The sequence below is a fragment of the Denticeps clupeoides genome, chromosome 2, assembly GCF_900700375.1.
Source record: "Denticeps clupeoides chromosome 2, fDenClu1.1, whole genome shotgun sequence".
NCBI classification, from domain to species: domain Eukaryota; kingdom Metazoa; phylum Chordata; class Actinopteri; order Clupeiformes; family Denticipitidae; genus Denticeps; species Denticeps clupeoides.
The window spans coordinates 8,282,078-8,306,237 of record NC_041708.1 but is presented as its reverse complement, the minus strand read 5'-3'; the positions used below and the strand labels follow the sequence as shown (position 1 = coordinate 8,306,237).

Genomic DNA, 24,160 nt, shown 5'->3' with positions numbered 1-24,160 from the left:
ATTGCATTTATATTTATGGCATTTGGCAGTGTCTTTCCCAGGGACAGAGTGGTAGTAAAAGAAGTTTGAATTTTGTGACTTCTGGTTCATATGCAAGTGTGTGGGTTGTAGTAGCCTAGTGGGTAACACACTCGCCTATGAACCAGAAGACCCAGGTCCAAATCAAACTTACTACCATTGTGTCCTTGAGCTTAACCTTGAGTGTCTCCAGGGGGACTGTCCCTGTGAAAACTGATTTGTAAGTCGCTCTGGATAAGGGCGTATGATAAATGCTGTAAATGTGTTACACACGAGGCTGCTACAAACTTCACCCTCATTGCAAATTATTATGATTATGCAATTATGCAATAAGTGCATTGTATTTTAGAAATGGAATGTAGTCGTTGCCAATGAAATCTGGTTTACTGTGATTTACTGTTTGTAACAGATTCATCAATAAGAAAAGCAACCGCAATAAAATGCAGCACTGCTGAAATTGTGTGATTTATATATTTGCAGTTATGACCTTTTAGATTTATTTTATGTGGGTAGTAAATCAAACAAAATATTAAATATTTCACTAATTAATATAATTGTACACACTCCTTTATTCTGTATTCAGCAACATGACAATCACAAAAAGCATTAATATTTACAGTCTTGAAAATATAGTTTTAATAATGGCTTCTGGACTAATCTTTTTTAATAGCTACAGACATCGACTAATCGAAAAGAAAACACATTTTTCTTTGTTCCCCCCTCATGTCAGTCATCTCAGATGCTGTTCCCATTCCTCTTTTCCAGTTGTTTCACATCAGAACACAGTCCTGCCTCCCATGTCCAGGAAGGACCCCTGGCTGTGTGTGTGTGGATGTTGAGGCTGTCTGTAAATGTGTCTAAGTGGAATGTGGAAAGAGGTCCGAGGGTCCTGGCACAAGCGAAGTGGATAGGAAGCAAGGGCTGGATAGAGGGCAGGTGGGGCTGACGATGGTACAGAAGGATCCATAGGAGGAAGAAGAGCAGAGTGTAGTACCATCTCTGGAAGATAGGGGGCACTGTGGTTAAATTGTGGAAAGCCAATCTCAGATGAGGCTACAGTGGGATAGGCATTAGAAGAGACTGATGGAGGGAACTGGGAGTATGAGGCAGGAGGAAGAGAGTGAGGAGGAAGGTGGGTGGTTGGGGGTTGGAAACTCTGGGGGGGAATTACGGGACAAGAGGGAATTTGGGAAGGATTTGCGGTGGGTGGTGTAATATGGGAAAATGTTGGTGCAGGAAAAGATTGTGCATAATTGGGCTGCATTTGAGGTTGATTAGGAATGCCAGGAGCTGCATTTGTGAGGGGTGGATGAGGAGGAGGACAGGATGAGACTGAGGAATTAAGACTTGGGAAAGGATAGGGTGCTGTAGGATTGTGAGTTTGATTGGAAACAGGGGCAGGGTGTGTTCGAATTGAAGTTGGAAAGGATGGGAATGATTGAGTGAGTGTAGGAGTTGTGGAATGAACAGCATTCTGAATTGAAGCAGGTATTGGATGGCCAAGGTTGATGGTGGAAGGGAGAAGTTGGGTAAGATGCATTGGATTAGAAAGTGATGGATTGGTGGAGAGATCTGAGGTGGAAGATGCTGTGGATGAGAAGGTAAATGCAGCCAAAGGGCTGTTGTTTGAGGGGTCAGAACCTGTGTGATTGGGGTTGGTTTGAGGTGCAGGAGGAAATGAGAATGCAGGGGCAGCTGGAATAGACTGGGGAGTTGTAGGATTTTGATTGGTCGGAGGTTCATCTGGGAAGGGGAAGGCTGTTAGGGATTGGTTCTCTAGAGAGTCAGGGGTACAAGGATTGGGACTAGGGTTGGCTACTTGCTGTAATGGGGGAAAGGGAAATGCAGTGACTGCTGGGTTTTGAATTGCAGTGGGGGTGGAATGGGCTGAACCTGGCCCAACCTGGACTGGCTGGTTTTGGACTTGTTCCATAGGGTGGCCAGTCATAGATGCATGAAGAGATTGACAGGAAGGTGCAGCAAGAGGTGTGAATGTAGTATTGTTTGGCGTGTGAGGGCTAAGAACATCCTGGGTCTGTTCAGGTGGAAGAATAGAGTGATAAGATGTGGAAGAGGTAGATGGGAGGAGTTGATCTGTTGAGGAAGATGGAGAAACAGAGGAATATGAAGACCCTGCAGCTTGTAAGGTGGCAGATGAAGTTGAGGATGGGATGGAAGAGGTGGATGAGGAAAGAAGTGATGGATATGATGGATAGTCAGCTGTGGATGACGGTGGAGACAGTGAGGAAGACTGTGGGATAGTGGGGTCTGAAGCATCTGAAGATGTTACAGATGGATATGAGGAAGCAGTCTGACAAGAAGCAGTAGATGAAAAAGATGAATCCAGGGATGTAGGGAAAGTGGAGGTATAGGACTGGAGGTTAATCATCTGAGAAGACCTGTAAGAGGAAGACAGTGAGCCATTGCTACTTGCATTGGAAGTCTCATCAGTAGACAAATCACAGAACATAGCTCACCTGTCACTCAAGCTGGCTGTCATGTTACCTTCAGAGACAGTTTGCAGTCCACTTTCCATGGAATTGGTCATTTCAGAGATATCAGCCATTTCAGTCATCTGAGAGGCTATGAAGGCCTGGCCCAGTGTGAGTGACTGGTCTGTTATTGCTGAGCCTGTGAACGACGTGCTTTCACCACGAAAACCACAGCCAGGGTCAGGGATGACAATGGTGGACGGAGGTTGAGTCAGGAGCTCCGTGGAGTCACATGGGTCACATGACTCTAAACAAATGGGCAAAAAACATCAATAGTAAGAAATTACTTAAGACAGTACTTAAGACCAATAGATCACCAGCTACATGTAATATAATGTACCAGTTCAGGATACTTGAAAACTACTTTAAGAATAATTTTTTCAGAATCTGCTTACCTATATCTAAAGGCTCTGACGGAGTGTCTTTCTTTCTCTTCTGTCTGGCTTCTCTTTGCCTGAAATGTCAAGAGAAATTAAACATTCAGCAAGAACCTCAGTGTGAGATTTGTGTCAGTGTGTTTGGAGTATTTCTTACCTCTTGCTGTTCATGCCGTTCTCTCTGAAGCCCTTGGCAAAGGGGTTGGAATTGATTTTCAGTTCTGTAATCTAATCGACATAACACGGGGACAGTTCATTTTACATTTTTTTTAGCATACATATTGGTTTACCATCACAGACTGTAGAACATATGCTACAATGCTGTGATGATCAGTGGTCACTTTCCAGCCAGACTACTGCTGAACCAAAATCATTTAACAATCATGTGTAATGTTGGTGTTGTGTGAAATCTTTACAGTTGCTGATATGCTAGGTTGCATTAAACTTCATATGAGGATGCATTTCACCACCCTGGTGGCCTGGTTTATAGTTTAGTCTGTTCCTCTACTCACCCTGTTGTTCTGGTAGGCAGTGACGGTAATGAACTGAGTCTCTGGAAATGTGAAGGACTGCTGTGCTCCACCCCACATGAGCACATCCCTGGCCTCTATCACATGGAGGCGTGGCTGGTAGCGGTGCAGGGAATGCAAGATGATCTGAAGGGGTCACCAAGGGAGAGAGATAAAAATGATGAACATCTACTCTCATGCAATGGACTGTCTACTTTGTGTGTATATATACATCTTCACCACACATGGTCCATCATACACATCTTCAACATGTGCAACTTGATCCTCAAACCGCCTGTACCAGAGAAATCGTGCCTATCTGGTGCAGACTGTGAGAAGTGCACTTACATATCCTTGCGTGTCCAGGGTGTTGTTGGTGAGTTTGGTGCGGTGGAAGGATATGGTGCGGTTCTGCCAGTGCTCCCCAGTCGCCGGCGAGTCGGGGTGGATGAACACCCTGTCCGGGAGCCGAGCCTCCGCCCCTCCCACCACCTGCCAGCTGTCGTCCTGGAAGCGGTAGCGCGAGGAGTCAGCGGGAACGATGTCCAGCAGCAGGATGTAACGCAGGGTGGGGTTCAGGCCAGACAGCTTGACTCTGAGCTGAGGGAACATCCTCCTGAGGACAAATAAAAAAAGAATGCCAAAGGGTTAAAAGCATTCTCTATGCCTTATACCTCACTTACATCTACAGTGAAACATTCTAGAAGATGACCTACGGCAACTGTGTGCAAAGTGACTTCAGTGGTCTTACCTGCCCTTTTTGGTTATGATCATTTCTGTCCCAACTGTACTGAACTGTTTCCACAGTGACGCGTTCTCGAGCTCCATTCTGATGTTCTCCTGCGGTTTGGCACTCGTCTCCCGGGGTGCAGGCACTGGAGGGTGCATCAGTCGAGGTGGCATAGCCCGAGCGGCCATGTCACATGTAGTGGGGAAGCGAGACATGTGTGTGGGGGCATCGTGATCTGAATTGGTGAACAAGCAAAAGAAATTATTAAAAATTTCCATAAAAAAATCAGTAGGTACAATTGTATATGCAGCTGCTGAAAGAGTATGTTTTTAAGCTCTTATTGCTGCACCTCGGTATCAGTAAACTGATATTATACATATTTAGTGTGTTTATTACACAACCCAGCCACTGGAAATGCATGTGACGGTGTGTTTCATGTAGCAAAATCAATTGTATGGACAGCTATTTGCTGTGACGACCCCAAATGGGAGAAGCCGAAGAAGTTGAAGAAGAAAAAGAAGAAGAAGAATTACACATTTACAACCACACACTCACCTCTGTAGTAGCAGTCGCCCAGTCTCTGTGGTCCAAGGGGCAAGCTGGGATACATCTCTACTCCCAGCATTGTCACTTCTTCTTCTGCCTGATGTTCAGTCAATCTTGCTTCTGGATTCAGTCCTCAGCAAACCATATTTTGTATTTCTTCTCAAGGACAATGATTGTGTCCCTTGTATAGGGATTACTGTGCTCCGAAATTTTGAAACCTTCAGTGGCTCCCTGCTCGTCTTCTTTGAGTCTTTTCTTCCTTCTTCTAAATGTGGAAGTGCAGCCCCGACTCTGTGTTATATAGGAGAGTTTGCATTCACACCTTTGCCAAATGGCCATGTCTCTTCACACTCCTTCCCTGGCCTTCTGTCCCACTCTCTACCTGCAGCTCCTCTTTTCCGCTCACCGCGTCACACCAGCTAAACAAACACATTTACCCACAAGACACACTCGCGAAGAATGATCCAGTTCTTAATAGAGGGTAACTGTTCAGTTGAGCGTCTTTAATGAGGAAAATTCATGAGGATTAATTTACATTCTCAGCATTTATCAGACGCCCTTATCCAGAGCGACTTACAATCAGTAGTTACAGGGACAGTCCCCCCCTGGAGCAACTTAGGGTTAAGTATCTTGCTCAGGGGCACAATGGTAGTAAGTGGGATTTGAACCTGGGTCCTCTGGTTCATAAACGAGTGTGCTTCCCACTAGGCTACTACCACCCTGTGGTATTAATCTGACCATCACAGTAAAAGGGAGGGGATTGAATATTTTAACATTCTTAAAATGTGGCAGAAATCATTGCTAATAACTGCTATATTATATATTATTAGAAAATCTAAAAAAATTAAACCATTTCTGTCAATATGGGGTGCTGTATGTACATTAATGAGAAAAAAATTACTGAAATGATTTTAGCAAATGGCTGCAATATAACAAAGAGTGAAAAATGTAAGGGGGTCTAAATGGTTTCTGTGCTCACTATATATTCGTGACCTGGTGAGGTTCTTAAAGAAATATTCAGAATCCAAGGTGCAGGCTCTTTTAAATTCACTCTCTGCCTCCGTCAGAACCTCGTCTGAAAGTATTGTCGTCTGGACTCGCAGGGCCAGTCAGGACGTGGTCTTTTCTGGTTGTGGTTTTGTTTCCAGTGGAGTGGAAACTCAAATGGTTGTGCCTTTCAGGATAGGCCTGAGGTTTTATCCAGATTAAGGGCTTTGAAAACATTATCAGATCAGATATCGGGAAGAGTGACCTAACAACACATTAGTTGATCGTTGGCAGTCAATATTCAGTTTAGTGGGTGAGAGGGTATCACTTGCTTAAACCTAATCACTGGATCCTTCACTAATTAAGTGTTAATGACTTTAGGATCTAGAACAGGAATGCTTTTCTTTTCCCACGTTACTATTAATGGGGGCATCAGACAGGCTGTGTCGTTTACTGACAGCCCCATTGACAGCAGAGTGGCAGAAGGACGGGGAGGGTGGCGGCGTGGGGGATTGGGGCAGGAATGTTGTTGTAGTTGCTGTTTTCTCTTCCCATTTGCAGGGGCGGGGGGATTAAAGGCCGGGGTGGCCAGAGGGGAAGTGGAGGTGTGAGATCTCGAGAGGGAGCCAGTGGAGGCGGCTCATCGCCAGGGTCCCAGCGGGCCGAGGAATGTGGCTTGGGATGGGTGGTGTGTGTATTTGTGTGGGAGGGCTTCAGTAGCCCTCTAATGCGTTTATTATCAGACAGGTGTGTCACGGACACCCTGAACCATAATTTGAGGTACTATAGTATTTACCCAATTTACCCCACAATCAGCTCAGGAGCTCCAATGTAATGTTGTGTACTTACTCCTGTTGTTCTGCATCTTCAGAGCTGTTACTTAGACTGGACTTGAGTAATGCAAGCAGTGTACTCATCTGCTTTTCTCTGGGAAATTGTCGTTATTTTTATTGCATATTTATTGTATAATGCTGCACACCAACTGAATGGCACATTTTGAGGAACCAGTAACAATGTCAGGAGTCAGATGATGGGATGGGCCGTTGCTGTGGTTTTATGGTTTAGTCATGTCTTCCAGAAAGTCCATCAAATAGTGGAAATAGTGGAAACCAATAGTGGAAACCAATTTGTGCAATTAAAGAATTATTTGCTAATTCAGTTCATTCATAAATACTGAATTACATTTCATCTAATCTTTTTTTTATGTAATTAGGAAAACTGTGAGTGATGTATTGAGGATATAATAAGCAGGGACACTACCAAAAAACATTTAGAATTAAAAATTCAAAAACAAAACATTACCATAGTTGTGTCTGTTTAGGTATTTAACAATTGTATTGTTTAATAATTACATTTTTTTGCCCATGGAAGAGCATAAATCTTAAAAAATTTTCAATTAATGACTCAAATACATTTTAAACATATATTTGTATGCATATACATATATTTATAGATACATAGATTTACTTGTGTGTATATAGATGGAGTTTATTATATAATCATAATGTGGGAAATAAATGTCATCAGCTTTACCATGACTCTGGGTTTTGGACCTACGTAATCATAGGTCACCACACACAAACTCCCACGCACTGTCTCATGAACCTACACACACCCATTCACATGCACGCGGCGAGGCCTATAAAAGGCACCGCGAGAACAATAAGCATGAAAAGAATGTTCTAGAGGGTCAGGACATGTACGTATATTTTGTTGTGGCCGACCACGCGCTGAGTTAACAGACCCTGCTGACAGACCGAGGTTTTAGTCCTTGCTCAACACTTTGACCATAAGATACAGAGAAGAGCACAGTAAAGGTTAATTTAGAGGGAAATGGGACATCTGAAGATGGACACGCTGGACAGCTACCTGATTGGCAGCCTGATATTGTTGATGCTCTACGTCCTTGTCTCTGTTTGCTTGCTGAAGAACCCCCTCATCCTGCACAAGAAGAAACATCAGGCTTTCCACAGCAGGAGGATCGCGCACAGGGGAGGTAAACCTCATATTCATCTTGACCATGGTCTCTGATTGGATAATATTAAATGTTGTGACACGGCAGGCTGAGAAGGTCACATCACGGTGAAATAACGCCCATGCCCTCCTGCCTCACTCACATCGTGACACCCAGGTGTGTGTGTTTCATCCAGGGGCTGGAGAGAAGATCGAAAACACCATGGAGGCCTTCACACAGTGAGTCTCGGTCCTGCCCTCCTCAAAGCTGCCGGAAGATGAGGGGTGCTTTCATTAAACCGCAGCATCCTGTTTTCTCTCACAGCGCTGTCTCACTGGGAGCAGAGATGTTGGAATTAGACTGTCACTTAACTAAAGATGGACATGTGGTCGTCTCCCATGATGCAAACCTTAAGAGACAGACAGGATATGACATTGAGGTTTCGTCACTGAACGTGCAGGTCAGTTATACCATCATAGGCAATTTACTCTATACTGCTGGATCCCATTCTGGGACACACACACACACACACACACCTATTCAGAGTTACCAATTCACCTAGCGTACATACCAGAAACTGGAGAGCCCAGAGGAAACCCACGTCGACACAGAGAGGTCTGAGCTGGTATTCGAACTCACAACCTTGGAGAGGTCAATCCACATCACTTACCTGCAACTAACTCTGGCTCACAATTCACATTTAAGCAAATTAACGGCAACTGGTGGTTTTAACCCTCTGTAAAAGTTCATATTTTGCGAAATGTTTAGTCACTTGGCATGACATCAGGATTCAAATCTTGATTCAAATCTTTCTGTCCCCATATTTTTCCCAGGACTTGCCTCTTTACAGAGAGAAACTGGAAGTTACGTTTTACGCCGGTACGTTGTGACGTGTGATGTTGTGATGGGGGATGAAAAGCGCACCACGCCAGACCACAGTCAGTCATGCGCTTATTCCATTTTATCCACTTCTTCCTTCTCAGGACGCTACAGCACTGGAGAGGACAGGAAGCTTGCGCTGTTAGAAGACGTCTTCAGAAAATTCCCCAACATGCCTGTTAATGTAGAGGTCAAAGAGGAAAAGAGCCTGTTGATAAAAAATGTACGTATATGAAGTCTGGAATTATTAGTTCACAAAATTGAAAAAAAATAATAATAATTTGAGACAAATGAATAAATATCAGAAAAAGAAAATACACTAAAAAGAAAATCTGAATATTAAGTAAAAAGCCCAACAAAAAATGTAAAACATCAGCGCTTTGGAAATGTTATGCATTAAGCTGCATTATGAAAAATATAAGATAATCCTTTTGATATTTTATTTTGATAATTGTGTGCTCATCTTCAGATCTCTTACCTGGCAATAAAGTACAAAAGAGAAGACATCACCGTCTGGGCATCTGAAAGTTCGTCTATAATTGCAAAATGCAGAAAAGAGGTACAGGGTCTTCTGCTCTTTAATTAACTTCAGTATGCAATCATTTACATTTCCGTTTTACAGTATTAATCAGACGCCATTTACCAGAGCGTAGTTACAGGGACAGTCCCCCAGGTTGAGCAACAGTATCCTGTATGAAATGATCGAGATGACTAGTTACAGTGTCGCAGATCCAACCCTGTGTGTGTGTGTGTGTGTGTGTGTGTCTACTGGCAGAACCCGCGCATGCCGTACATGTTCAGCTACAGACGAGGCTTTCTGCTGCTCCTCCTGTTCTACACCGGCCTTCTGCCTTTCGTGCCGCTGGGCGAGAGTCTGCTGCAGTGCTATCTGTTCAGCGTCTTCAACAGGTCAGCAGTTTGTCTTCCTTTTGTTTTCCTCCCTCGTGACCCCTGCATGGGGCCTTTATTCCAGGTCTGTACCCGGGACCAGTGGGAGAGATCCGGATCTGAGCCGCTGAGCAAAGCACGGTCCCCACACACTGCTCCCCCGGCGCCTGTCATGGCTGCCCACTGCTCACTAAGGGTGATGGTTAAATGCAGAGAACACGTTTCGTTGTGTCACCGTGTGCTGCAGTGTTTCACAATGACAATCACTTCACATTCACTCTTATAAGCACACAGATTGGTGAAACATTACATCACAGAGCAACCTGGGATTAGTTGTCAGTAAAACTATGCTGTTTCAAGCTTTAAATTCAATCACGCTGGTGAATTAGCTGCACATGCACATTTCATTTTAATCCATAAAATTGTCTTGAGATTTTTTATTATTTGAGGAACCAATCCTGCCTTCACATTAGAGACAAAATGCATGTATTTACCTTTCAGGACATATATTCCAGAGAGCTCATTTCTCAGGAATAGAATAGTCATCTTTCTCTTGGAAAAGTGAGTAGTGACCGTTTTGTTTTTTTTCCCAAAAGGTAGTAAACAGTACATGTGTCATATTTCTTCAGAATATATGATCTAATCACTCCAATAAACGGGTGAAAAAGTTTTTCATCCAGGACTCATATTCTTCTCATTTGAACAGACTGACCATGAAGAAAGCTTTGATATCCCATTTAGTAAAGAGAGGATTTCAGGTCAGATGATCTAAAAAAAAAAAAAAAAAGAATACTACTTTATAAATTAAAGCATAAGTCCAAACTGGAATCTTTATTATTCTCCCTCTCAGGTTCAGCTGTTTGTGTGCAATGAGGAAAGTGACGTCAAAAAGGCTTTGGCACTGGGAGCTACAGGAGTCATGTCTGACTACCCATCCCTCCTGTCAAAGGTCATCCCCCTGGAGCGCACAGAATAACATACAAAACCCTCAAAAGAACTTAATCAAAAACTCACAGCTGAGAAGCATAAAGATCTGTTCTGTGTTTTCTGTTTTAAACAGCGCCATCTGTTGTACAGTAAAAATGATGATACAAAATGAAAAGTAGTGTAATAACTAACTTGAAAGGATCTGACAAATTATATATGTTTATTTAAACGTAATTAAAATTTATATTTTAATTATTATTAATAAAATGTATTTAATGTATATGTAAACTTTTTCCCCAACTAGTATTGTCATGGACTATCAATAACTGAAAATGTACAGGTGTTTTAGCTACAATAAAGAAACGTGTCCGTATCTCCCATGTATTTAATTTGATTGCATTGCACTCCATTCTAGATTAACACCCATACATTATTCAGACAGAAGAGTTATGTCACACCACAGACAGACTGAAAAGTGGAACCAGCATCAACAGAAGACACCTTTAATGTGTAGGAAATAGACAACTTGTTCATTTTAGACCACTTCTAATGGGTCTCGGTCAGTCTTAGATACAGACACAGTCACAGAGTCCAGCAAGTGTCCTTTCAACCTCTCCCTGAAGACCTCCAGGAAACCACGCTCACAGTTACTATGGTCACTGAGAATGACGCACGTTCCCTTGGCAACTGCATCCAGGACCTCGTGGTGAGACATCTCACCTGGGAGACAAACAACAATTAATGGTATGTTAATGTGACCCCTACGGTTCTACAAATGTATAATATTAAGTCTTAATAAATAAAAGCATGTTGCATGTCACAAAGAAAACTAATACTAATGTCCAGTTTATTGATGTAAGCAAGAATGTTGAGGTAACCTGTGATGTAGAGATCGGCTTTTACCCCCTGCAGAACCGATGCTCCAGAACCAGCACAGACAGCTACAGTGTTCACTGGTGACTCTGTAACAGCAAACATTACAGTGTATTCGAAACAAGCAGCAGTGCCAGATTTTTCCAAGTTAAAAATCAACAAGTGACATTACAGTAAATCACAGGTGCATAAATATATACTCATTTCACACTGTTCTTTGTGTATCTTGTGCATAAATGTGTTCACAAAAAAAAAAGGTGACATAAGGTGTAAGGTGTAAAAAAAAAAAAAAACATAAGGTGACATGCCTAAAATTGCAACTTTCATCAACACCCCACATTATGCTTCACAAAATTGATTTTCTTGCAGTGTGTGTATTTAGACAGTGGTTCATCTTCCATTGCTCACCCATGGTCTGACGGTGACCCAGAGCCAGCCTGAGGTGGGTCAGACGAAGGTGCAACTTCATGCGCTTGATGGCTGTCGCTACAGACACAGGCACATCCAACACGCAAAGACGTCCCTGTCCACAGCCAGGCAGGGGAAGCTGAGACAAAAAAGTTCAAAATTAAAGCTTTTATATGTGTAGAAGATCCTATCCAGCCATTCAAAAATTATTTACCAAAAGCATGCTAAGTAGTTTTTATTAGGAATTGCATCACACAACTGCTACCTGTACAGTGGATGTAATAAACAAATTACTTTTATAATGCAACACACACACACACACACACACACGCAGTGGGTACAGAAAGTATTCAAATTTTTCACTCTTTGTTATATTGCAAAAATAATTTATGCTCTTTTTCCTCATTATTGTACACACAGCACCCCACATTGATAGAAAGACACAATTTCTTTTGCGGATTTATTAACAAAGAAAAACTGAAATATCTCATGGTCCTCAGTATTCATACCCTGTCTGAAAATTTTAAGGGGTTGGAATACTTTCAGTACCAACTGTATTTAATACCCAAGTCTTGATAGCCTTGATTGTGAGTTCTCATTTCATGACATACTCTACTAGTCAAAAGTTTGGACACACCTTCTCTGTGGTGGTGATGGGGATTAAGATGGATCCTTTACTTTACTTAGCAGACGCTTTTATCCAAAGCGACTTACAAGAGGAAGACACCAGCAATTCTCGTTTGTTTCTATAGATTTTGAGTTTACAAAACTAAGAGCCCTGATAAGGTCTAATTTGTCAGAAAAAGAACATGCTCGGAAATTGTTAAGTGCTAGAGGGAGGGGGAAAAAAAAAAAAAAAAAAAAAAAAAAAAAAAAACTTTGTGCAGTGTGTGTGCATGTGTCTGAACAAATGGGTTTTCAACTGCTTCTTAAAGCTGGTAATAATTCTCATTATTTTTATTTATAATCTAGCGTTTCTACATTTTATTAATTAATAAAATTATTTAGTATAATCTATATTTAGTATTTTTGCATCAGGTCAAAAGTGAAGCGTTATTGTTAATTCTGAGTCGCCTCTTTTTTACCTTCATGGCAGATTTGTTCACTATTGTAATCACCTAAAGCCGCTACATGAGATGCTCATTAACATGAGTCAATGTTAAGAAAGTGTAGAGCTTCAGGACTGCTGGAAACCATCCATGTTTTTTAACTTCAGGTGGTTAAGAGAAGCCAAGAGTGTGAAATACTGCCATCATGAAAGCAAATGACGCAAATGGACAGCTTTTTGCCTTGTTTACTTATTTTTTGTTTATTACATAACCTCACCTCATAACCTATTACATAGTCCTGTTTATTCAGTTTTGTTCAATACAAATGAGCAGGTGTGTCCAAACTTTTGACTGGTAGGGTACCTCTTAGGATCCCAGGTTGGGAAACTCTGTTGTTGGCGTTCAAATGTGAACACCACACTCACTGCTAATGGCTGGTTTTCGGATATGTGCATATAGTGTACGTGTAACTATACTGTACCTGCTGGACCTGTAGGACGCTGAGAGACGGGCTCACTTCAGCGCTGCCCAGCACTACCTCAACACTAGAACTCAGCGCAGTGCTCGGGCAGACCAGGCTCACGTGATACGCATCGTTCTCTGCTCTACGGACATGCGGGAGAAATGGAAAACGAGAGGGCGCGTGCTGCTGAAACGAATACTCCCGCGCACAGCGGTGCTGTGTACGTGGCGTGCATAATACCTTACAGAAGTGTACTGCAGCGAGCGACAGCCTGCCGCTCCCCTCAGGTCAGTCATGACGGCCGTCAGCGCCTCCTGACCCTTCACTGTGAAGTCCAGTTTGTGCTTCTGGGGTGAACTGGACAGAGCCTGACTCAACACAGACACCCGGCCGCTGCCTGGGAAAGAGACGTTTAATACTGTATAAAATACGGCCCGTTCATAAACCTTCATCCTAGTTGTGATACTGCTGGCAGATGGACATTTAGGGGTAATTGTCAGCAGACAACAAAAAAAAATGGGTTCTGGCCTGTAACTGTACACCTCTCAAGTAAGTGATGTCGAAAAATAAAGGGAAAGGTGTCCGGTATAGGAGTCGTACAAAATCAACCTCCAATTCTCACACTTCTTTTTCCAAGATCAATCAGTTTATAATTATGCATGAGGTCATACTGTCATTTAAATAAAAACTTTTTTTTTGTCTTGGGAAAAAAAAAATCTGAAATCGTTGTTAAAAACATCTTAATTACCTATTCCACCAACCAGCCAATCGTTGACTCCGCCTTTGACACTGTCCCAAGAAGTGTGGGGAGAAAAAACGGCCATGCCGCATTCCACTGCTCTCACGGCCAGTTGTTGCTTCCAGTCCTTCTGCACTAAGCGCTTGACTGGCCGAAAAAGTGGGGGGTGGTAAGAAATGATGAGGTCGCATGCCAAGGCTTCAGCCTCCTCCATTACCGGGAAGGTGAGGTCGTTCGTCAGCAGGATCGTCTTCACCGGCCGAGGTTTGCTGGGCTCGACCAACAGGCCCACGTTGTCCCAGGATTCAGCCAGCGAGAGTGGGGCGAGCTGCTCAAGAACATCTAGAACCTCCTTCAGATCCATTCCTGTGGATGTATGTATGGAGCTGGGGATTAACGAGTTGGACGGAAGAGATGAAAGGCGAGGCTTCCGGAAAAGACTGGATATTGAACGAAGGAAAATAGAGGAATAGTATGTTGAGTATGAACAAAATGAATGTGAGAAACACAAATGATGGCTGGATCAACAACTCATGAGCAGACCTGAAGAAGGTAGTCAAGTGCTTGGCTGGAAAACACAATCCTTCCGTTGACAAAATCCTCCTACACCCAGAGAACATGAGGATAATTGTACCTGGAGATGAGGGGAAAAATGCAATGGATGAAGAAAAAAAAACAAAACATGAAAACGTGATCCAAGGACCAGAACATGAGATTTGCGAGATTTGAAAAGCATAAAGGTTTGGTTAAATAAATAAATAAACCGTGCAAACCGCATGGGATTAAAATCAAACTGATGAGGAAGTCGACCGTGTTGATGCATATTCAAGGAGACGCTGTGCTGAGTTATTACACATCACCATTTACATTTATGCCATTTATCAGACGCCCTTAACCAGAGCCACAGTAGTGACAGGCACAGTCCCCTCCAAGAGACACTCAAGTGTCTTTCTCAGGGACACAATTGTAGTAAAAGCCGGGTCTTTTGGATGAGGTACATTCAAGAAATGACAGCACAAATCCAGTGATCCAGTGCTGAATCCAACTAGTCCGTTGGTGGATTGTCAGAAGCCTGACCTGTAAACTTTACACTCGGTGACATATAACATTTGCTCACATGCACGTGCAGAAACAAAAGAATGATGTGAAGTGGCTTCACAAATTTAATAGAATTAAACTATTTAGGCAGGCTGAGGAGCCCTTCAAAGTTGCTCCACGAACTTAAAAGAATTAACCTATTTAGGCAGGCCGAGGAGCCCTTCAATAGAAAAAGAAAACCTTAAGTAACTCGAAATGCACTCCCTGACGTGGAACTGGTGGCCAGTCCAGAATATTAGTGTTATATCTTATGCTGCGGACCCAGGTTAATCCGTTATCATATACTATATTGAAATAAAAAACGCAGTCTCCTGTGGTACAGACCTATCGACAAACCCGCCGGGGGTGGAAATAAATGCGGCTCGCTGTCGCGTGTTTCCCAGATCTGACCGGAACTCTTTTGACCAATCAGGTCGCATCTATTAAATCGTGCAGGATTGCGCAACATCCGTTTACGGCGCTATGCTTCTGGGATTTGTAGTCTTTTAACGATGAATTTTTGAATGTCATTTTTTATACAATAGTCTTAATTAACTTTTTCCACCCCCGGTGGGTTTTAATTAAAAGTGACACACTACTGGGTAAATTGATAAAAACAGAGCAGGCGTTTATTTGATGGATTAAGGCAACTGGTTTAAACTCCATTTACTTTGAGCGTGGCTTTTAACTCGTTCGGTTAAGGTTTGAGCAAGCAGAGAGCCACAAGGTCAGAACAAACACAGACAGATTAATTTGGATTAATAATGGATGACTGTCCTGGTTGTTGCAAAGATAGGAGCAAACTCAGGGCAGGGGCTACTACCCTCAGGACCCATTACATAATTCAAACCTCTGTTTGAACTAATCTTTTCATCAATTTTTTTCAGACAGCATTGACTCCTTCAGTATCTCTTGTCTTAGTACAACTGTTCCAGCTGTAGCCGGAACAAACTAAATTAGGTTAAAGTGTTCTCTGTTTCACCTTGTTAACAAATGCATCCCCTGGCTCAGAATTGATGGGTTAGGTACTGGAAAATAATTCTTGCCAGCTCTCACCATACGTGACATCAATTTCACCTTCTGATTTCTGATTTCACCTTCTGATTTTTTTTCTAATCTGTTCCTTCACATATGCTGTTGATCCCTAGACTAGACCAGAGCGTATTATTTCTAAAGACCACGTAACATCTGGATAGTAGTTTACAAAAGTTTTCTTTGATTATCTGAAAAGCTTTTGCATCCATTAAGTTGGTTGAGAGAATTTCAGAGCAGCTTTGACAGTTTATTTATCATATTCTACACCAGAATTTTTTTTATTCCATTAATCCATTACATCCTTAAAAATGGAAGGCATAGGGGATAGACTAGAGGTTATGTTGTTTTAAAAGAAATGTGTGGGGGGAAGTGGCTGGAATGGCTGGAATAAATTAAATGTATGAAAGGTTACACATAAACAGGCATGCATGCATGTCCAAGGAAAAAAAATTGGAAAATCTCACTCCAAACAACCCAAAAGTGTTCAACTCAAAGTGTTCAACTCAACAGGCAGAACTAAAATGACATCTGCTGTCTCTTGGTCTTTATATCCCGGCACCTGGCATGAGCATAGGCCTTATTTCAGAGCAGGGGCCATTATATAAGTTTTCAGTTTTAATTACACAAACTAGCGGGTTTAATCACACAAACTTAATCATGCCGGCTTCGTGACGGTTTTAACGCGCTGTGCTCCTGCATCAGGGTACGGACGGGTTTGAACAGCTGTGGCGATGGGTGACCGTCCACTTTGGGTAATTGGTGGGTAAAAGTGCTCTCAGGCACATCTGTCGTCCTGTCTGAGGAACAGCCTGGTTTCTCATGCAAGGGTCACACTGGCATGTGTGTGTGTGTGTGTGTTTATAGGTGAGAGAGCCTGACGCAGTCAGTCACTGAGTTGAATTATTCATTCGACTGATTGTCTCCGTTAATTCAGCCGATGGATGTTTCCCCTCTTTATTTTTGTTCGAATGGGCTATTATGTCTAGTCACAATTACAGATTGAGAATTTTGCTGATAAAAATAGCTTGTTCTTTTTAAAATTTAATATCAGAGAATGGGCCATCATTTTGACCTTATTTGGATCCATGACGAGTCTGTCTTTGCAGTGCACCTAACACAAGCCTTCAAGTTTCAGATTCTCCCACTTGTTTTTTTTTTTTATTTGTCTGTACAATTCCTTCCAAAACCTACCTTCATAAACAAGAAGTCCCATCTTCACTATAGCCATAATAATCTTTTGGACCATCTCTATTATATATAACAGAGTTTCATGGGAAGATAACAATTGCATGAATTTTTGAAGTCTTTCCTGAACATCAACATGATTGATCGTCATATCAACTGAGTTTTGTGTTTAACGTCTTTTGGTTTGGGATTATCTGGAGTGTTTTTCCCAGTACAGTCTTGGATGAACGATTGCACCTTCATGCTCTTTGCTTGCATTTTAAGTGCAAAAGCAAGAGAGTTCGTAGGAAATCTCCTTTCTATAGAGCTGCATTAACTATCTGGTGTTGAAAGCTACACTACAGATGAAATCCCAACCTTGGAACTGAGACCAAAAGTCACAGGGGCTCAAAGGGAGTGATTTGCTGTAGAGGTGTAACAGGTTTGTTCAGTTAAAAAAAGTGTGTGTGTGTGTGTGTGTGTGTGTGTGTGTGTATATATATATATATATATATTATGTATGATTATTGGTCTAGAAATAGGTTATTCAAAATGCGACATCTTTTAAAATCGTTACCTAATGCTACCTAATGCTTTTAATGGGCTTTGTATACTGAATTTTACACAGTGATAACTAATACTGTACTACTTCGTTAAAGGCTAGGATTGTAGAATCTACTCTTGTTTTTTTCATAACTCCTTCCCTCCCTTTCAACTCCATCACCAGCACTGCCTTCAGTGCAGCAGGATCTGAGACCAGTGCGGGTTTATTATAGAAAGCAGAGGGAAATATATTTTTTGTTTTTAATGCATTTTAATTAGGGATCCGGCGCTACATCATATTTCTGTGGTTTAACTTTTTTTGGTGCTGGGATCTTAGTTCATTGTCTACCAGTTGCACATTTACTTTTTTTTTTAAAACTGAAGACTCATGCACCCGCTCTCGTTCTTTCTGACACTTCTTTACCATCATTAAACTCCGCCATTTATCCCTAAATGAGAGCGGTTTGCACCAGAGATTTAGTTTTCCACCATCTGCTCCTCCAAAAGTCACATTATGCAGATTACAGAGATTATCTCAACATTTTCAGGGAAATCATTGAGATTACAGGTCACGCTGATTTACTGTGCTTTAAGGCCAGCACTCATTCACAAAGCAGTGATTTAATGTCCGAATCTGACACAGCCCAGATCATAGAAAAAAATTAAAAACAAAAACAAACACATAATTCCACAGACTGCATCAATACTTTTAATAACTTAATGCCTTCTATAAATCCATATCTTGTACAAGTTCTGATACCTTTGAAACAGTTTTTACAATTTATATCAGCATAATGAATGCTTTGAATATACAAATCGTTAAAGGTTTTATAGCACAGGTAGATGTCTTCTGCATATATATATGGGAATACAGGGGGAGAAAAGGCATACAAAAATAAGCATATGTTCCATTCAACTTGCATATTGGTTGAAATTCCTTCAGTTGTTATTTCGTAAGAGGTGTACATGTGTGTATATGCGTCTTGTTCCTTTGCATCCTGCCTCAGTTAACTTGCGCTTTGGTCCTTTTTCACTGACGTGACATCATTCTGACGAACTCTGTAGGAGAATTTGAAGACATATTTTTAATAATTACACTGTTAAACACAGAATAATCTAGATATAGACAGATTATGCAATAAAAAATGTTTGTGTTGCAATTTTTTTTTTGTTCTTACCCTCGAAATCTACGGTGCCATCGCCATTGTTGTCAGCCTCCCGCACCACAGCGTCTATCTCTCGCCGGCTCATGTGTTCACCCATCAGCTTTGTCATGGCACACCTCAGCTCCTCGGTGGTGATCTCTCCATCCCCGTCCATGTCAAACTAACGAAAGGAAGAAAGTCCTCTCACTCTGGTTCATTCACATGTATACTAATTCGTTTATCTGCATTAAGTGTGCCAATCGTGGATTTATTGCGAGGCCATTGTCAACTATCTTGAAGAACATCACAGTATGGAAGTCAGCAACAATTTTTGACATACATTCTGGGTTGGTGAGCAAATTGACACTGGCAGGCCTCAATGAAGTGGATGCATTCATTAGCTTTTCACTTCTCTTCTTACCTCTTTAAAAGCGTCCCTGAGTTCCTTAACCCCGATCATCCCAGCTGTTTCTGCCAGAAGCTTTGGAGCCATCAACTCAACAAAGTCCTCAAAGTCTACCCTGCCACCAACTGGGAGAAGGAAAAAAAAGAAAGCAGATGTTTGGACCTTGCGTGTAAGATTTCGTGCATATATACACTCATGGATGCAATTACACATGTGCTCTGAACTTTTAGCTAGTATCTCAAGATCTACAAGGATCTCCATCAATGGACAGATTCTGACCAAGGCACCAGATCCTGACCTGATGCACTGACTGATAAGGTAGAGGATCTAGTTGGTAGATGGTTTGACCAAATGTTTAGATATGTAGGATTTGCTTTGTTTTTTATTCAGAGAATGCATGTGGACACTCACGGTTCATGTTGATGTTCTGTCCCAGCTCAATCAGCTCCATCTCTGTGGGCATGTAGCCCATCGTCCTCATCAGATTCCCCAGGTCCTTGCAGCTGATGAGCCCATCTTTGTCCTTATCAAACTCGTCGAAAGCTTCCCGCAGTTCTGCAGTATAAAGACCATGAGTGAGGAGAAATATAATTATAATTATGACATAGAGCTGCCAAACACATCACTTTACTCCAGTTCATTTATTAAAATTTTACATTTTTAACATTGTATGATTGACTTGCAATGTATTTTTTTCCTAAAATTGTTCAAATTGTTTGTTGTAATGGGAAATACACAGACATACACACTCAAATATATATATTTCAATCAGAGCATTAGATACGCCTTTGCTTTTGCATTAATTAGTTTCATTTTATTATTTTTCCTTTCCCTTTCATCTTTGACTTTTTAATTTGCATTTCTTGTCAAGCACTTTATTTTTTTACAGATCTCTGTGAATGTGCTATATAGATTAATACAATTATGAATATTTTATATTATAAATTACAAAAAAATATTTTACCTTCAATCTCATCATCTGCCAGCTCTCTGTCCTGTGAATCAGACAAAAATATTACAGCAAAAATATTACAGCAAAAAATTTACAGCAAATTCACACCAATAAATGAATTGTTCTCATTTGAATGTGAATGAAATGCCATGTAATCTGGGTTGATGTAAAAGGTTTCCGGTTACGTCACATTCACATATAAATATTACAGCAATAGTCGTGAAGACTTTAGTCACCCTTATCGAAGATTAATTAAGATTATTAAATGTCTGTTATTTATTAATTTACAGAAAAATAAAATGATGGAAGTACTCACAATCTTGCCTCCCCTAATGAAGATGCATGCAGCGCCAAAACTCATGTCTGCTGAAACAAATATCAAATAAATGAAAGAAAAGAGTTTGGCCATTTTGAGCACAGCAGACTCTCCATTTAAATCAATCTTTTTAATCTGTGAGAGGATCTGCATAATCTTCATAATGCAATTCAATGTCTGTTGTACTAATTGCAGTAGTTGTATTTCTACATAAGCAATGGATAAACATCTAAATTTGTAGCACATTGACAACTAGAAGTGTCATAAAAACTAAAAAATATATTTTTACACATTTCATTTGTGTCATAAATGTAAATGTGATACAGGTAAATATTATACATTTCTCTTGCCTTTGTCAATTTCGTTCCTCCACTCAGACGGAAAAGTTCCTGTGGTTCTCTCCACTTGTCCCTCCGTTTCACCACTTGTCCCTCCCTCTCCTCTCGGCGTCTGGAGACCCTGCAGCGGCACTACGAGTGTCTGAAGGACTGGCGAGGGTGGGGTTTGTTTGAGGGATGAGTCACTTTGATGGCACACACACAGGATTTAAAGCAATCGAGCACCCTGTGTTCGACCCTGAACATAAACCCAATGAGGGGGAAAAAAATTGAAATGTTAAAAAAAAAACGGCAGATTAAGAGGCAGGCGAACGAGAGGCGATTTACTGCAGCATTACCTGGTAAACCAAAAAAATGAGCACGGGAAGAGGATTATAGCTGCACCCGTCAAATGTAATTTCATCTCATTTATTGCCACGTTGGAGGGAGAGCGGTTCTTGTGTGGATTAGTGTCACAGGCACCTGCTGGAGCAGTGTGTCACCCTGAGAAAATGGCTTTTACCCACGATTATAACATTTTATTGTATGTCAATGTATCAATCAATACCAAAAAAGAAATCTAAAAAGACTTATGCTGTACTAGTTTATTGCAGGCCACATGGTGGCACCGAGTGATGTGGCCTTACACCTCCAAGGTTGTGAGTTTGAATACCAGCTCGGACATGTGAGTGGAAGGTTTCGTACAGGTTTCCTGCGGGTTCTCCGGGTTCCATTTTACAGTAACGTTTTTGCCATTTATCAGATGCCCTAATCCAAATTGATTTACAATCAGTAGTTACAGGGACAGTCCCCCTGGAGACACTCTGGGTTAAGTGTGTTGCTCATCAACAAAATGTTAGTAAGTGGGGTTTGAACCTGTGACTTTGTAGTCTTCTGGCTCATATGCGACTGTACTACCACCCAGTCCACTGGGTGGACTGGCGACTCTGAATTGTCACCACCCTGTGGTGAGTCTTCACTCTGTAACAGAAGTATTCTTTTGTTACAGAATACTTTAGCCAGTGTTCACTTTTTAAAAAAAACGCAGCTGTTGTTTGTTTAATGTGTTTTTTTGTTATTACAGTAGTTAAAAAATATTAAAATATATTAGTTTGCTCTAAGCTGTCTAATTTATTCTTTAAATTAGCTGTCTAATTTATTCTTTTTATAAATTGTTTTTTACTTTCCAGTAATGCTACTGACAGCAGGTTTGTTTGGTTTATTCACATTACGGCAATGCTGAAATATTAGGTGTGACAGAAGTTTTTTAAGTCAAACTTTTTCTTTGTGTGGGTCAGAACGGTAAGTTCTGACCTTTGTGTGGGTCAGAACGGTAAGTGACCTACCAACGTGGTTGTAGAATGTGGATCTACTGAGAGTACCAAGGTAAAGTCATCCACTGTGTAATAATATACATCCAAGTGAAAGTGATTGTCATTGTGAAACACTGCATCATTTTGTTGCATGTGTGTGTCCTCTGGTTTTCACCATCACCCTCAGTGAGCAGTGGGCAGCCATGACAGGCGCCTGGGGTTCAGTGTGTGGGGACGGTGCTTTCCACAGTATCACCTTGGCTGATCGGGATTTGAACTGGCAACCTTCTGATTACATCCATACCATTCCATACATACAGTACAGGCCAAAAGTTTGGACACACCTTTTTCTCTATTTCCATGACCATTTACATGGGTAGATTCTCAATAAAGGCATCAAAACTATGAATGAACACATGTGGAGTTATGTTCTTAACAAAAAAACGTGAAATAACAGAAAACGTGTTTTATATTCTAGTTTCTTCAAAATATCCACCCTTTGCTCTGATTACTGCTTTGGACACTCTTGGCATTCTCTCGATGACCTTCAAGAGGTCGTCACCTTAAATGCTTTTCCAACAGTCTTGAAGGAGTTTAGCACTTGTTGGCCCCTTTGCTTTCACTCTGCGGTCCAGCTCACCCCAAACCATCTCGATTGGGTTCAGGTCCGGTGACTGTGGAGGCCAGGTCTCCACTTTCTGTTAAGTACATAACTCCACATGTGTTCATTCATAGTTTTGATGCCTTCAGTAAGAATCTACCAATGTAAATGGTCATGAAAATAAAGAAAACACATTAAATGAGAAGGTGGGTCCAAACTTTTGGCCTGTTTTGGACCTTGGTCAGAAGTTCCAACTCCAACGCAAGGTGCCCCTTGAGGTTTGAGGATTCTAATCATTCGATCAGTAGTGATTATCCGTGTTGCCACAGGACAGAACAGAGAGCTGAAGAGACCCTGTTACATTACATACTCCCAGATATTACACCCCTGCCATCTGAGGTTAGATTTCATTTCAACCGGTTTATCATAACACAGGTCCATTTTCATACAATGGAGATTAAGGGCCTGTATATTTACATGATACACATAATCCCATTTGTTTCTGCACATTGGACATTTGTGAGAAGAAGAATATGCAAAGCTTTTGCAGGTTCTTTTCGGTGAACAATTAATAAAAGGATTACAAACATAAGCCTCTTTATGATCTGAATGGTGACTACATGTGCTTTCTTGCTACGGCTGCACATATACTAAAATTGAATCGATACAGAGAAGATTAGCATGGCCCTTGCAAAAGGATGACAGGCAAATCCATGAAGAGCTCCATATTTTTTACAGTATGTAAGATTTATTTTTTTTAATTTAGTATAGTTTAGTTTAGTGTGTACATACATGTGTGTATGTATGTGTGTGTGTGTGTGTGTGTGTGTGTGTGTGTGTGTGTGTGTGTGTGTGTATATATATATATATATATATATATATATATTTTTTTTTTTTTTTTTTTTTTTCTTTTATGATTGCACTAAGGGCGGTCTGTGTGAAACATTATTTCAATACACGGTATACTGTTGTACTGACATTTAATGCAATCTTGAATCATGAATTTACATGGGAAATTAAATAATAGAGTGAATGTTAGAAGGGGAGATTAAGGGTTAAAGAATATAGGAGTAGTAATTATATGGTAGCATCATTAACTTTCTCACCTTCTTGCATTTGATCTTGTGGCCACACAGTGAAGACCTTTATTCTCATGGTTACATAAATGTATGATTCCAGCTTCATGCTACAAAATTAAAAAAAATCTGTTTGCATAAGGGGGTTAAGAAGGGGCTTTAGCCTACAAGGTCCTAATACAGATTTCACTTATTATATTTCGTTATGGTTCTGGGCCAAACAGAGGTTACATAAGCGGTGTTCCTGCGTTGGGGTGGAGCATTTATTGAGCCGGGCTATTGGTGAGGCATGGCAGGAATGGCAGGAAATGATGCCTGGGATTTGGGAAGGACGAATGGAGAGAGGCAAGGATTTAAAGTGTCAAATCACTGAAGG

General features: G+C 41.2%; 4 protein-coding genes and 1 non-coding gene across 6 annotated transcripts; 2 read left to right on the top strand and 3 right to left on the bottom strand.

Moving 5' to 3' along the window:
* Nucleotides 1–720: 720 nt before the first annotated feature.
* On the bottom strand, nt 721–4,751 carry tbx6 (T-box transcription factor 6). The gene is made up of 8 exons (XM_028965886.1): nt 4,682–4,751; nt 4,148–4,361; nt 3,745–4,012; nt 3,400–3,543; nt 3,045–3,115; nt 2,906–2,964; nt 2,496–2,757; nt 721–2,417 (listed from the first exon to the last, which is right to left on the bottom strand). Exons 1-8 carry the CDS (start codon nt 4,749–4,751, stop codon nt 794–796), a joined length of 2,712 nt encoding a protein of 903 aa, XP_028821719.1. The 3' UTR covers nt 721–793.
* Nucleotides 4,752–7,387: 2,636 nt separating this feature from the next.
* gdpd3b (glycerophosphodiester phosphodiesterase domain containing 3b) lies at nt 7,388–10,398 on the top strand. The gene is made up of 10 exons (XM_028965900.1): nt 7,388–7,655; nt 7,810–7,852; nt 7,938–8,073; nt 8,447–8,492; nt 8,597–8,715; nt 8,962–9,051; nt 9,268–9,401; nt 9,882–9,941; nt 10,087–10,138; nt 10,231–10,398. Exons 1-10 carry the CDS (start codon nt 7,493–7,495, stop codon nt 10,354–10,356), a joined length of 969 nt encoding a protein of 322 aa, XP_028821733.1. The 5' UTR covers nt 7,388–7,492; the 3' UTR covers nt 10,357–10,398.
* Nucleotides 10,399–10,697: 299 nt separating this feature from the next.
* nif3l1 (NIF3 NGG1 interacting factor 3-like 1 (S. cerevisiae)) lies at nt 10,698–15,341 on the bottom strand. 2 transcript variants are annotated; one of them, XM_028965889.1, is made up of 8 exons: nt 15,262–15,341; nt 14,383–14,473; nt 13,849–14,279; nt 13,341–13,497; nt 13,119–13,242; nt 11,589–11,727; nt 11,186–11,269; nt 10,698–11,027 (listed from the first exon to the last, which is right to left on the bottom strand). In XM_028965889.1, exons 2-8 carry the CDS (start codon nt 14,457–14,459, stop codon nt 10,843–10,845), a joined length of 1,197 nt encoding a protein of 398 aa, XP_028821722.1. In that variant the 5' UTR covers nt 14,460–14,473; nt 15,262–15,341; the 3' UTR covers nt 10,698–10,842. The 2 variants fall into 2 exon arrangements, with proteins under 2 accessions (XP_028821722.1, XP_028821724.1); XM_028965891.1 differs by having other exon boundaries at nt 11,211–11,269.
* A 3,003-nt stretch (nt 15,342–18,344) lies between these two features.
* Nucleotides 18,345–21,037, bottom strand: cabp5a (calcium binding protein 5a). Its single transcript, XM_028967488.1, has 7 exons — nt 20,828–21,037; nt 20,478–20,524; nt 20,174–20,204; nt 19,621–19,764; nt 19,225–19,334; nt 18,837–18,984; nt 18,345–18,717 (listed from the first exon to the last, which is right to left on the bottom strand). Exons 2-7 carry the CDS (start codon nt 20,520–20,522, stop codon nt 18,689–18,691), a joined length of 507 nt encoding a protein of 168 aa, XP_028823321.1. The 5' UTR covers nt 20,523–20,524; nt 20,828–21,037; the 3' UTR covers nt 18,345–18,688.
* Nucleotides 21,038–23,330: 2,293 nt separating this feature from the next.
* LOC114785009 (U6 spliceosomal RNA) lies at nt 23,331–23,441 on the top strand. The gene has a single exon (XR_003748992.1). It is a non-coding gene; the product is annotated as a U6 spliceosomal RNA (small nuclear RNA).
* The last annotated feature ends 719 nt before the right edge of the window (nt 23,442–24,160 follow it).